The 13,947-nt window shown below is 36.1% G+C and overlaps 2 protein-coding genes across 2 annotated transcripts in view; one reads left to right on the top strand and one right to left on the bottom strand.

The window, feature by feature from the left end:
• Positions 1–4,649, top strand: part of slc25a21 (solute carrier family 25 member 21) — a 439,048-nt gene extending 434,399 nt beyond the window's left edge. Inside the window, exons 8-11 of the mRNA XM_072280031.1 lie at positions 1,826–1,990; positions 3,123–3,304; positions 4,145–4,197; positions 4,319–4,649. Of these exons, the coding sequence (XP_072136132.1) occupies positions 1,826–1,990; positions 3,123–3,304; positions 4,145–4,197; positions 4,319–4,380 (462 nt within the window). The 3' untranslated portion in view covers positions 4,381–4,649. The remainder of the gene's footprint in view (positions 1–1,825; positions 1,991–3,122; positions 3,305–4,144; positions 4,198–4,318) is intronic.
• A 2,020-nt stretch (positions 4,650–6,669) lies between these two features.
• pax9 (paired box 9) lies at positions 6,670–12,497 on the bottom strand. Its single transcript, XM_072251127.1, has 4 exons — positions 12,494–12,497; positions 10,961–11,653; positions 9,080–9,228; positions 6,670–6,924 (listed from the first exon to the last, which is right to left on the bottom strand). Exons 1-4 carry the CDS (start codon positions 12,495–12,497, stop codon positions 6,670–6,672), a joined length of 1,101 nt encoding a protein of 366 aa, XP_072107228.1.
• Between the last annotated feature and the right edge of the window lie 1,450 nt (positions 12,498–13,947).

Here is a 13,947-nt window from a genome sequence, read left to right on the forward strand (position 1 = left end):
TGCAGCCTTGTCTTCCTCCCCATGCACCAATTCCTGTGTCTTCTGCTTTTGCTACACAGGCAAAGGCTGTATCCTAGTGTTGCCAGATTGTGGAGCATGCAGCTTGTGGCAATGAAGTTTAAAGCTCTTCCTTCTCTGCCCCAATCACCAGAATTTCATAGTGAGGATTCCAATAGCTTTCTCTTCTGTGCTCCTACTTGCTCTGTCCATTGTGCAATGGGGAGGGGTGACAGATGGATGTAGTTGAAGACTAAGGAGGGAGTGGGTAGCGTTTGTCCCACGAGAGTAAGCCTTCCACTTGATCTGATGGTTGAGATATGTTGGACACAGCAAACTATCTGGGAATGAAAGAGTTAAGTGTTCTTCATGGATTTATGATATTCATCATGAAGAATTTCACCTTATGGTTGCAGAGAAGTTTAAATACAAAGAATAATCAGACAGAACATTAATATAGAGTTCAGAATCACATGAGAAATCCCAAGTGCTACGTGAGTGCTATTTGTCTATCTTCGAACCTCGGGAATCCCATAATTCTGGTAAACCTAATGCTGACAGCATCAGCTGGTGTCTGTACGGTGACATTACGATGAAGGTTGTTCTCTTTGAATGGAGCAAATCAGTGATATCTTTAATGCAGTAGTTTCCTGCACACTGTAAAGTATATCATTAACAACCGTACCAAGAACAATCCATAAGGTAAAGTCAGGGTAACCACGCCTTCACATCTACAGGGACAGGTGCATGAATGGGAGTTCTGCATGAAAAAAGTGACAGGTTTCTGTCACCACTGATTTAATAAACCTTAGCTTTTGAAAAGTTAAAGGTTGTGTATGACTCCCTGTGCACTGTTGGCTAATAGACTGATATAGCATAATCCCTTCTTTCCTTCCTGCTTCTTCCTCTGACAAGTCTGGCTTGGATTCAAGTCAAGCTGTCATGAAATTTTTCCAACTCCTCGATGTGCTGTCAGTCCTATAGGAAAGCAACTAAAGATTGCTCAACCAGACTGCCATCAAACTTAAAGCAACAATTTCAAATTCCTGGGAGGAACTGAGTTGGTCTGCATCTGACCCTCTACTAAAGCTATGGTTGTGGACACCAAAAGTGCAAGTGCTATGTATGTTATCAATATTTCCTGAAAGTAGCATTCATGATACATTAATCAGAAATGTACCATTGAACTTCAATCTTGAGGATCTAAATACGTGTTGCATGGGTTTTATGTGTTTTATTCATGTTCGATATGCTATGTATGCAAATACATCACGCATACACAGAAAAGCCAAGAACGGCTATCCATCTAGCATGATCTGTGTTATTTAGCCACATTTATGCACTACAAATAGTTTAATCTCCTTCTCACTGCATGTAAGAAAACAAGCTGTCATGAAATTTCTAACCATAATTGCAGAGTAAGACATCAACTACAAATGTTTGTATTTAGTACTGAACTGTGGAGGAATAATTCAAGTTTAGGTTGTGAATCTGTGATATTTTCTACCCTCGGAAAGCTGTGGGTGCTTAGCAATTGAATATATTCAAGGCTGAAAATGTTGGAGTTTTGGACACCAAGAGATATGGGGAGCAAACTAAAAACAGAAGCTTTGCCATGACTGAGCTGAAAGGTGGAACAGAAGCAACCACACATGGCCCACTCCCGCTTCTCTTTTCCTCTGCTCCAAGCTGGCACAATAAACAACACTGCAGGGGTTCGTTCCAAATATTTTAAGAGGAATACAAAGTTATTATGAGGTAATTACCTTTTAGACTGAAATTTTATTTAGATTGAAAATAATGGCATGTGACATTTGTCTCAATACAGCAGCCATCCACATTTGCTTACGCACGTGAAATAATCCAAACTCAGGGTTTTGGACTACGGGGCCTCAACAAGGGTCTGACAGCAACATTAGGTCGGCATGGTGTATTTAACATGATTTATTTTGGATTTTACTTCAATGTGAAGAATATTATTCCGGCAAATAAGGTAATTATTTGATCTAATTAAATAGCCAATATGAAACAGTGTAAGAGAAACCAGGAACTGTTAGTGTACATTTCTGTTCAGTGGATTTTCATGTTGCTTTTGCTCTAGTTCAGCTCATTTCCTCATGCAAATCTTCAGTTGAAGCTAAGGCATTACATATGTCGCAATGCCCTAATTATGTTGGGCTTCAGGAAGAATATATCATTTGGCCATCTGTCATAGCTTTTCCTTTTCAATCATGTAGTTTACTAATCTTCCAAAAAGTTACCCATAACTAATGTTATATTCAACTTCAGTGTTTTGCAAGTGTAAATCATTACGCTATTATATTTAATTATCCATCAAACTGCAATGGATGGCAGGCCTGCATAAATAATTACTAATGTAAAACAGAAGGAAGTGTGGATTCAAATATATCAACATAAAACATTATTGAAATGTCTACAGTGCAGATCTGTGTACGGCAAATCTGAGACAAGCAGCATTTTGAACTAGTGGTGTACTGTAAAAATACTTCAGGTCAATTAAATTACTTGCTGCTGTTTTCCAAAAAGACGAGACTTCAGTCACTGCTATAATTGAACTAATGTGGATTGTTAATAACAGGAAACTTCTACTTCTTGATAGACTGGATAGTTTAGACATGAAAGAAAATCTGAAGAGAGAAGCATGCAGGAAAGAGAACTAAAACACAGGACACTAGAATCAGGATTTTTTTTTAACCAAGTGAGATCTCATGTACAAATCAGTATTTTGGTAAATTTAATGGTGGAAGTTACTGTCATTTGTAAAGTATTCTGGTCAATTAGCTAATATGGTTGCTTGGATTTCTCATGTTTTGATACAGTAATACTAAGTACATTGTAAGGTCTAATTATACAAATCATCCCCATATGCCAAAGCAGTCTTTTTTTTAAGAACTTTGTTTATAAATCCTGTGTGAGGAAATGTGTGTTTCAACGATTTAGAACATGTGTAAAAACACTAACAGTATGATTGTCAAGAAACTGAGCAAGAGTATGGGGAACCTTAATGTGTTTAGGTAGAATAACAAAAAAGAACCATGCAGATTTTTGATTAATTGGCATTCTTTTCTCCTAAGGCATATTTTACGTTTCTCTTTTTGTTTTAGGACCCATCAATTGAATTCCTGAGAAAACTTGGGATTGGATTTTTGTCAGGAACGATTGCTTCTTGTATCAATATACCTTTCGATGTAGCAAAGAGCAGGATCCAGGGACCACAGCCCAAGCAAGGAGAAATTAAGTACAGAACATGTTTCAGCACTATCAGAACCATCCACGGGGAGGAAGGGTAGGAGTCTTTTTATTTAGTTTGACAGTTGAATCCTTTTAACATTTGTTTTAGGCTTTCATCCAATTAACTACATGGTAAAAGTTATGACCCTCATGTCCCTTTATTTGCTATGGGAATTCACAAAAATGTCTAGAAATTTAGACTTTATTTTCAGATTTTATTTTTAATTTTAGAAGCACCTCACATAAAAATAAGTCATGGTACAGAGAGGGGCTGCAGTAATTATTTCATTTGCAGGCCTAGAACTGACATGGTTGGACCACGTCTTCTTGTGCTATGCTGTAAAGATATCTGAAATCTGAGTGGGTTTGTATTCACTATTAATTTGAATTAGACAGCTTCCTCTAATCCCGAGAGCACTTTAGGCAAAATGACGGAATCTCTTGGAACTTACATCACAGGATCTGAACCCAGATTTTAAAAATCTACATAATTTTAATTGTACTGAGCTGAAGAAAATAAAATTAATTTAGACAAGTTTGTACTTGATCTCTAGAAAATGTAATTCCCATCAGTATAGTCAATTTTTTCTAAAATATATTTAATGTGTGAAAATCCTTACATGCTACATTGTTCAGAGATTATAACATAGAAACAAATTGTAAAAATGGCTTGACTCATGATTTCCACCATCATATTATCATTGTCTTGTATAATTTGTTTCTTTAGGCAATGGTGCCTTTTTCAGAGCATATGAAACAGAATTAATTTTTGTTTAAAGTGTAATTCAAAGGGGAACAAGATTGAATAGATGAATATTTATTACTTCGAATTTATTTTTGAAGATGTGAGTATTTGGCTTCTTACATTAACATATATATATATTCTATTTGATAGGTTTTTTGCATTGTACAAAGGCTTGGTTCCTAAGGTCATGCGGCTAGGGCCAGGTAATTCCAATATATTTATTGTATATACATGAACCAACCATGTTAGCTTAAACCTTTAATAATTTGCATTTTAACATCCCTTACTAAGTTGTATTGATCACTTTCTCTGTTTTCATCCCAGGAGGTGCAGTTATGCTCTTGGTTTATGAATATTCTTTTGCCTGGCTTCAGGAAAACTTCTGATTCAGACAGAACAAAGATAACTAAAACACTTCCATTTTCTTAAAAGAAACATCATGTTCCATTGTCCTCAATAAACTTGTGTAAACAGGAAGAATTTTTTTTCCAGAAGAATTTCATTTAAGTCTGTATTCAGAGCAAAGTGATATAAATGTAAAGTATTTTCTCCTGTCAATAAATTAACCCAGAATGATTAACAATTTTTACATTTCTGAATTAAACAAATATTTTGTAATTCATGTTTTTAATTTAGGTCTTTTATAAAAATAAAATGTTTTCTTACAGATATATACAAGTACAGCCTATTGATCTATGTCCTTTTTTAAAGGATTTAATTTTCTGTACATTGCTCCTGAACTTAACAGGTTGAATAGAAAGCTTTAGAGAGAGGAGCTGTGAGACCTGTGAACTAATCTCACAACTGAAACATATAATGTACATTTTCTGAAAAATGTTTATGAATTAATTTAAACAGTTTTTTTACATCTTCATGGAGTACAGGTTTTTGTATGGCTACCCAATTACAGTTGTGGCCTAATTTATGGATATTTGCTACATGAAGTACTAATTGCCATTAAATAAATTTTGTATTTATAACATTTTCCACCACCATTATACCTACAAATAAAATTGATTATTTACATGGATGTAAACTTCACAGCGAGCAGATGTACATTCATTTCAAACAGAAACTTCCTTGAAACGATCAGAAAAACATGTTAATATTTACCATAATTGCAGGGGCAGTGCTATAACCAACCAGAGTTGCTTTTCACAGTGGTTATTGCTATAAGTCCATTGTATGAGTCCATTTCTAGGTTTCACAATAAGCTTGAACTGTCTGATCGACTTCTAAAAACATTTTGTTCAGGTCTTCAAAAAACTAACTTTATACCTAGCTGTGTTTGAACTTTTGAATGACCCTTTGAGCTTGCATATAGAATCATGTCGATTTATTTGGCGGGTTGTTTGATTTAGTGTCCTCTGCTGAAGAAAAGAAACATCCTTCATAAAAAATGTGGAATTTTCTGCTATATATTCATAATATTTGACATTTGATTTATTCTTCAAGTGGCTAGGCATCCTTTAGTTGATGAATATGTTTTCTGGAGAGTCAATTACAACATTCAGGGAGAAAAGCCTGACACATTAATATGAAAATAAACATGACCAGTTTATTTTAATTTACAAAGAAAAATAGTTCCTGTTCCATTAACCAGTCCTCCCTAACACTGATTATTTCTTCACCAAATAACTAAATTTCAATAATTTGCCTCTTTATCTCAATATAATTAATTTGTTGGAGGACGGTTCTTTACGTATTCACATCTCTATCATTATTGAATTTTGAAAAGGGTGCACCAAAGGCAAGACTTTTCAATTGTTATAAGGAAAATTTTACAAAAAGGCTTTTAAAATTTGTCAGTCTTTTTAAATGTTTGAGTATTGATCAGGGCAGCATATTTCAGTTTACTTTTATTAACTCTGTGAAGATATAAATGATTTGAATGATTCATTCTATTCAAAGAGAGAATAAGCACATTAGAGAATTTTCCACTTATCTGCCAGCATGCAATTTATTTTTAGAAGTAAGCTAATGATAGCAAATCCCTAGAACTTAATTTTATTTTGGAAATAACAGTTGTGAAAAGTAGTTGGCACATGTTAAGTGGTTGTACTAATTAATCAATTTAATATTATTGACATCTAGAATTTTGGAGAATCCATTCTACTGAAATATAACTTTTCTGAACAATGATTGCAGCTACCTGCTCCCAAAAAGACCACTTGCCACCAGAATATCTTGATCAAGCAGACATTTGGAACAGTCCAAACCACAATAATTTGATGGGGCTGCAATCAATATTGTTCTATGTCTAAATGTTAGGAAACAGTGGCTTAAGAGGAGGAATGTTTAAGAATCTGAGATCTCTTTAAATGAAATGACTTACATTAAATTCCACTCAGCATTATTCTCATGTGATAAGTAGCTCTTGGTTTCATCATCTCTGGATGGTTACAGAAGTATGATTCGATCCTTATTATGCTTGCAAAATGACAATTATATTACCATCTGCATCCCATGGAAGACATAAATACAGGCATAAGGTGAGGGGTGGGTTTTGTTTTGTCTCATGCCGATTCAAAATCCAATAGCTCACTTGAGAAAACTAAATAAAGTTATTGAAATTGCCACACATCAGGCATTTCCTTTTGTCTGTGTTTATCAGAGCTATCGCTATGTTTGTTCTGATGCTGGGATTAAGACGCTGAATTGTAATTAAATGTGCACTACAATGCAGAGGCTGCAATCGAATGGCTACCTTCTCTAGCTGCTTGAATGCTTTTAAATGGCAGTGGTGTGGGAAGGTCGCAACTGTGCGTTGATATTGTGCTGCCAGCCGCATGCTGCCAGCCGTGGGTTGCCATGTAGCTGGAAGCAGCTGCACTGTATGTCATGTAGGGAGATACTTGTGTGGGTGGAGGATAAGGAGCCATAGTTGAAGCTGAAACAAAGCTGCTAACTGCAGGCAAACCATTGGGACCCTGGAAGATAAAAAAAAAGTTAAATTACTTAAAGTTAAACATCATTAACGAGAATCTCGATATATTCTTTGTCATATTAGCAGAGTGAACCTCAGGTGCAAAAAAATTAAATTGCTATACAACAGACTAAACTTACATTAGATGGATGCAAAATTAATCATAAAGCAGAACAACGGATCAAGTGTGGAATTACCCAAAAAATAAAAAACTGGCCATGATATCTTAACAGTGAGCCAGAACTGTATCATTTACGTTCAGCTGGAGCAAATGCCAGTGCATTTAACTACAGTTAGTATTTTAACGTAAATTTTGTATTCTACAAAAAATGGAGAAAAATATTGCTGTACATTAAATATAATTTAATTGTGTTAAGTAAATGTACAAAATAGGCAGATGTGACAACATTGATATTATTTATTTGAGGTATCCAGCAAAAAGATTGCCAGTTTTAAAAAGTCCTGGTTCTACTAGCACATGTTACACATTACACGTGTTAATGTGCAATGAGTGTTTCAGCGTCATCAGTGAATCAAAGCAGTTAACACTCAGAATGATATATATATATATATATATATATATATATATATATATATATATATATATATATATATATTTATATATTTATGTAGACACATACACATAATAACAAGGTGAAGGCCAGCACAAAGATAAATCGACAATGACAATGATGCTCCGAATGCAGTATTCTCAAAATAAAATGTAAACCCAACACGTACTAACTATACTTTCACGGTCTATGTTTTAAGATGTGTGTGTTGGGAATTGGAATTTATATAGTACGATAAAAATATACAATTCACAAAGATAGCAAGTGTTGGAACTGCTCTAACCCTACCACAACACTACCTGTCTAAATTGCACGTAAATACGGCGATTTAATAATTCCTATCCACATTTGAAAGTGCGCCATGTATTTTTGGTTCTGTAATTAAATTCGTTCATAATAGCTGGTAAATCTATTAAATTTGTTAAATTAAATTCGACATTATACTTATGCCGCTTAACCTGCTAACCTATCTGGAGCGCTGATAAAACCCACAGATTTGGCCTTGAGTGTGTTTTGAGCTTTTTTGTTTAATTTGGAAACTATTTAGGAATGTTCCGTTGTTACCACAACTAAATGTTCTTCATTTGGCAATAATATGTATTATTTGTGTTCCTCGGGTCATATGCCCAATGCCTTTCTATCTTCCGTCTCCCCCCACCGCCGCCGCCCTCCCTTTTGTACATTATCATGTTGAGGATCGGTTAACTAATTACTACATTTTAATCAAGATAAGATTCACAATTTTACTGGGTTGCCGGGATAAGGGTAAAGTAAACTCGGTTAAAAAAAATTAATTTCTTGCACAGTTCGTATCAAATAATTACTTTACCTATCAATGTAATCATTTTAAAGTTCTCTTCCGGCCCTAGTCCTATTCCATATTCCTACTTTTATAACATACATATAATATTTTCTTAAAAATAACATGCCTCATCGGGACGACTAGTCAACTTTAAATTGAAGGTGCACTAACATCAAAAAGAGATATTTGTGAAAGAAACCGGAATTGCACGGGGAAAATGCTCTATATTGATCTATTTCAAACTCCCATACTCGTTCCATTAAAAATGTATGTACTGTATTAGATTATAGAAATTTTATCATTATTCACCATAAAGAATTACAGATTATTTCCCCGTAACGCATTTCTTGCCAATTTACTTTATGCAATAAATCATGGATTTCGTCGATTGCAATTGACAATCCCACGGTGGACAATAAAACAATTAATTGTATATAAATTTCTTACTGTCTACTTTTATTGTATTTATTTTGTTTGTTGTTCTCATTCTGCGATATAGCATTTCGCCCGTCTGAGTAACGGAAAGTTATTTAGACATACACGCATTAAAATACCAACTAGAGAGGACATTGTATAATCTTCTTTATATTTTTAAAGAGGTCGATTTTTTTACCTCGATCTTAATTTTGCAAATTAATTAGAGGTTCCCACATGTAAAAGTCATTGCAATTTAGAATACTAATTACATATGGGTTGTAATTGTTGAAAGGTGTTTATTTTTGTAGTTTGGAGTTCTGTAAACGCTGTAATCTGTCTTGTTGAGAGGAAAGGCAAGCTACAATTACCTGAGTATATTTGACTTCCTGCTCCAGTGGGGACTTGTCCAGTCCATTCACTGCAGACTGGTTTGAGGAGTGGAAGTGACTCCTGTTTATACTGTTCCATTCTTCCACTTTAGTAGGATAAGAAGAACTGTCACTAATGGGAATAGCACCTAACAACAAAAATATTTATATGACATGACTTATATCTGAATACTTGTAGCAGACATGATATTTGCTTCTCTATTTCTGACCAGTGACTCCAGCATTTTGTGCAATTTGGTCCAGACAGCCAGATAAACTTTCTTGGAGAACAATTCAACGGAATTACTCATTTACTCATTTCTGCTAACCCCATCCGACGTGATCAAGTCCGGTTTACGCATCTCAGCCGTCTGCATTTCAATCGGGTACGTCATGCATTAGTGAGTGAGCAAGCCAACACTTGCACATCAACTTTTCCACAAAGTGCCTTGCTATCACAATTTCAAAACTATTTCTGATGTTTGATACTTACCAATAGTACAGTTTGAAGCGTCAACATCTTTTAAACGCGTAAGCAGCGTTTTCGTTGATTTTAATTTATTAAACTAATTATTAAAATGCATATTACAATACTGTTTCGATTAATGTTTCTAGGATGGCTCTAGTTAGTGTAAGTTGATCTGGTCAGTACTAAATCCTAACCTTTATGTTCATGATTGTTTGTACTGGAAATGAGCTACTAATCCTCCTACTTAAACTTCATTTGATTTTCCCACATCATATCTACAGAATTCATTTATGCACTTTCTGCTCATATATTGCTTTGTAGCCCGAAGCGGTGCATTATTATGTAGGAAATGCAATTGGTGGTTTAATTGTGTGTTTCCTTTCTGACCCAGGACAAGATATTTTGTCGTGATGTTTTAAAAAAAACTGGCGTTAGCAACTGATGTTAGTCAGTTATTCTTCCACGTTGTTTTTATTAATTACGTGAATTATTTAAAAGTCCTGTAAATTATGCACTGTAAAATATGTTTGAATGCATTCCGGGCATTTCCGGAAACTGGCATAACAATGGGTGCAATTTCCAACAATGGGGTTCATTGGCTTTCATTGTGTGCGCAAAGAAAATATTTATATTGAGATTAGGAGCGTCAAACGGCTTCCAGCAAACTGGGCCTCAAAATGCTTTATACCTTAATTTCCAAATATAGTATGTTTTGTTGAGAACCAACGGAATAATATACTATATTCAGCAATTAATCTACTCATCAATTTTGTAATTAATCTCGATATTGAGAGAAGTTCTACCAACGTGAATTATCGCGAAAAAAAATAATTATAATCGATGTTCTCCCACAAAACCTACGGGGCATAAGTAGCAGACCATTCTAATCAGGAGATCAGTGGGAGAGGAGATAATTATATAAGAAGCGACGTGGCCTTATTTTGTATTGTTGAGTGGGAAAACTGATTTCGTCAGAAAGGAGTGAGCAACATTTAAGTAATTAACTAGAAAGAAGTGTTCAGCCCCCATCTAATGAAAAGTTAAAGTTTAACTCGGTAAACGTTTTGAAATTGTTTCGCTTAACAAAGCATGAAAGCGGTTAGAGTGAAGCTTTAGTTTTGCTGAGCTCCAGTGCAGTGGTCACTGATGAGAATGAAAAACGCAGCTTTTAATTTTTACTGATTTCTGCAAAATGATATTATGTAGAGGAACGTGTGGCCAATTTAGGTTTACAGGAAAGAGTGGGGTTAACGACTGGAACAGCTCGATTTCTTTTAGCAAATGGAGAAAATTATTTATTGATAAGCCGATTTTGTGAGTGCTGAACTTCAGACAAAAGACGTGTAGAGTTAGCTGCTTCAGCGCGGCCTTTCTTTTCCTTTGCGCCCTTAGAGTGGAGTTCTGCTGCTTACCTTGCTGCTCAATTAATGTTCTGATGCCCAGGATATCGGAGACGGAGTGCGATGAAGGCCAGGTCCTGTGAATTCCCATGTGCGCTGGAATGGCGGGCACACCGGGAGACGACGGTATTTTAGCTGCAGCCGTTGTGATGGGACTAGAATAGGAATAAATTGCATTATACTGAAGAGCCGACTGTGGAGGCGGATGCACCGGAGTCTTGCTTGACTCGTACTGATTCTGCTGGGACAAGTTCCCGATCTTGTTCCGAAGGATTCTGCTGATGGAGCTGACGGAGGGAACGTTGTACTTGTCGCAGACACCATCTGCCAAGAGTCTGTCGCGGATCTCCCACGCAAAAATCCCTGGGTCTCTCTGCTTGTATGCTCGAATGTGTTTGACCACCGTGGGGGTTGTCACTCTGGGCTTGCTCCCACCGATCGCACCGGGCAATATGGAACCAGTCTCGTTGTACCGAGCTAGGATTTTACTGACACAGCCATGTGAAACTCTTAACTGTCTACTGATATCACAAGGTCGGATTCCCAGCTGGGCCAGTTCAACTATCCGCAGTCTAATGGCATTAGGCAGTGGTCTGCCGTTGACAAATACGCCTCCCAACTGGTTTACCTCTCCAAACGCTGGCTCTAGATATGGAATAGAACAAGAGGATATATTCAGGGAAAAAAAAGACAACTGCAGTTTCACTTTACAACACAGCACCTAACCAGGCAGCGGATATTTGTGGTCTCTGAACCAACATCTGACAAGCTCCAGTTTGTTACGATTATGGAGCGTATCCGTCGCCTGGGCCTGTTGTGATGTTCGCATACGCTTCAAGCTCGACCAATATTACAGTTCCTGACACTCTCTAACAGGACCAGACACAGTTGATCAAGTTGTGATCACCGTATGAACTCGTAAGAAAACGCTTAGTCGCCAGGAATTTTTATGCGAACGACTTGAAATTGGCACGAGTAAGACTATTTCCTTTACCCTCCGAAGCTTTCTGTTGCTTTACACACAGCACTGCAGAACCAAATTTAACATGGCATTTTTGAATTGCAATTTTATTCTCTTTCAACAAGTAGAAAATATAAGTTATATTAATTAAAAGGAATTGAAAGCACCCTAGACACTGAGGTTTATTTACCATCGGATTGCATTTATCTGCCATTTTCATGAGGAGGAACGGACATTCCCGAGAGTATTATTAATTGTACTCTTTCGGTTTACTGCGTTTGTTACGTGGAGCATTTTGCTCTTCCTCTTTCTTCAGCACAGCTCCATACAGGAGTTCATTAACGCTCTAAAAGCTGAACGCTGTTGAAATCGCTTATAAGGTCATCGTCACATATTCGTATGGAGAACAATTTTCGGTATACTACTAGAAGTTCCGTCTACTTGCTAACAGGCAATCAAGCATTATTTGGTTTATTGCATGTATTTGCAATTGATAAGTGGCTGAAAAATGAATAGTGCTTGATCATGATCAATTGTGTCTTTGCTGATAGCGATTTAAAATGTACAGAATGAAACCTACTTACCCATGATGGTAGATACAAGAGTGATCCTCAATTCTACTGCCTGAATGTGAAACGCTTACAAACAGAAATAAAATCCCTTGCCGTACAGATTATTCGGGGTTCGCTTGTAAATGCTGCTTAAAAACTGATTTCACCTTCGAAGTTGCCGAAGAACTTTAGAGTATATGTGCGTCCCTTTTTCTCGGGAGAGGTGGTTCGGATCTGCATTTCAAAGCACAGCATGGGAAATGGATTTTACACGCTCTGTCTGTCAATCACCGTGGACGCGCCCGTGACAATGACGTCAGAGGGCGGTAGGGGGAAAATCTCTTTGCGCCATTGGTGGACGGACGTGACCTGGCAACACTACCTGGAGGTTGGTCACAAATTAGTATCGGCCTGACCGACATCTGGCGGTTTCTGGTGGACTGTTAAATGAAAGAAATACTACCTTAGAAATGTTCAATAAAGTATAAATTGTATCAAATTATTGTTATTTAAAATGGAATACTATAGGTCATGCTGTAGGTAAGTTCCCGTTGCAAAGTTACTTTACTGTCCCCCCAAAACATTCGCTAGCATGTTTTTTTTAAATTAAAGAAATGACAGTCTGAATAAATCATTATGTAATGTTGCTCCGAATTAATATGTCAAGTATGAGCTCGTACGATATAGGTTAAAACAGAAAATGCTTTCATGGTGTAATGTGGGAAGTAATAATCATTGCCTTTCCATAATATATATTATATATATATATATATATGTATCAAAATATATAATTTGTAAACAAATACTAATGGTAGTGTTTGCACCACGGTGTGGTTTGAAATCAAAATATACAGAATATGTTCCTGATAAGAGAGTTGACGGTAAGAGGAGTTAGAAAACGCCCTGTCCATTTGTTCCAGGAGTTTGTTCTTGTATTTGACCTTTGTGACATCCGATTCATAAATTACTTTCTTAAATAAAAATAATGGTAAAAGTCTTCTCTAAATGACAAAAATCGGACACCGAACATCAATCCTGGATTTATGTTGTTTCATTGCTGCGAACCATTTCAAAACAAGAAGAAATTTATGTTTTTGAGTTTGTATCTGTTTACCTTTGTAGAATTATGCGCCCTAGCTTTCGCGTTTTGAGATGAGTTCCAAACCCACCGTAAAGTAAACCTTGAAGTGGTTTCTGAATTCTCAAAGTTAAAGTACTTCCCTAAAATACTAACTTCGATACTAAATTCGATCTACAGAACTATTTACTACTCATGTTCTCGGGTTTTTTTTTTGCACAATATATCCTTTGCACATTGGTGTTTGTCAGTCTTTGTTTATAGTTTTCCGTAAAATTTTATTGAATTTCTATTTTCCTTGCAAGAAATAAAGGTCAATGGGTGGTAACATATTCGTACTTTGATAATAATTCTATTTTGAACTTTGAACTTAAAATGTTTATTTGAACGTACAGGTCAAAATGCTTCA

This window comes from Mobula birostris, chromosome 1 (assembly GCF_030028105.1).
Source record: "Mobula birostris isolate sMobBir1 chromosome 1, sMobBir1.hap1, whole genome shotgun sequence".
NCBI classification, from domain to species: Eukaryota; Metazoa; Chordata; class Chondrichthyes; order Myliobatiformes; family Myliobatidae; genus Mobula; species Mobula birostris.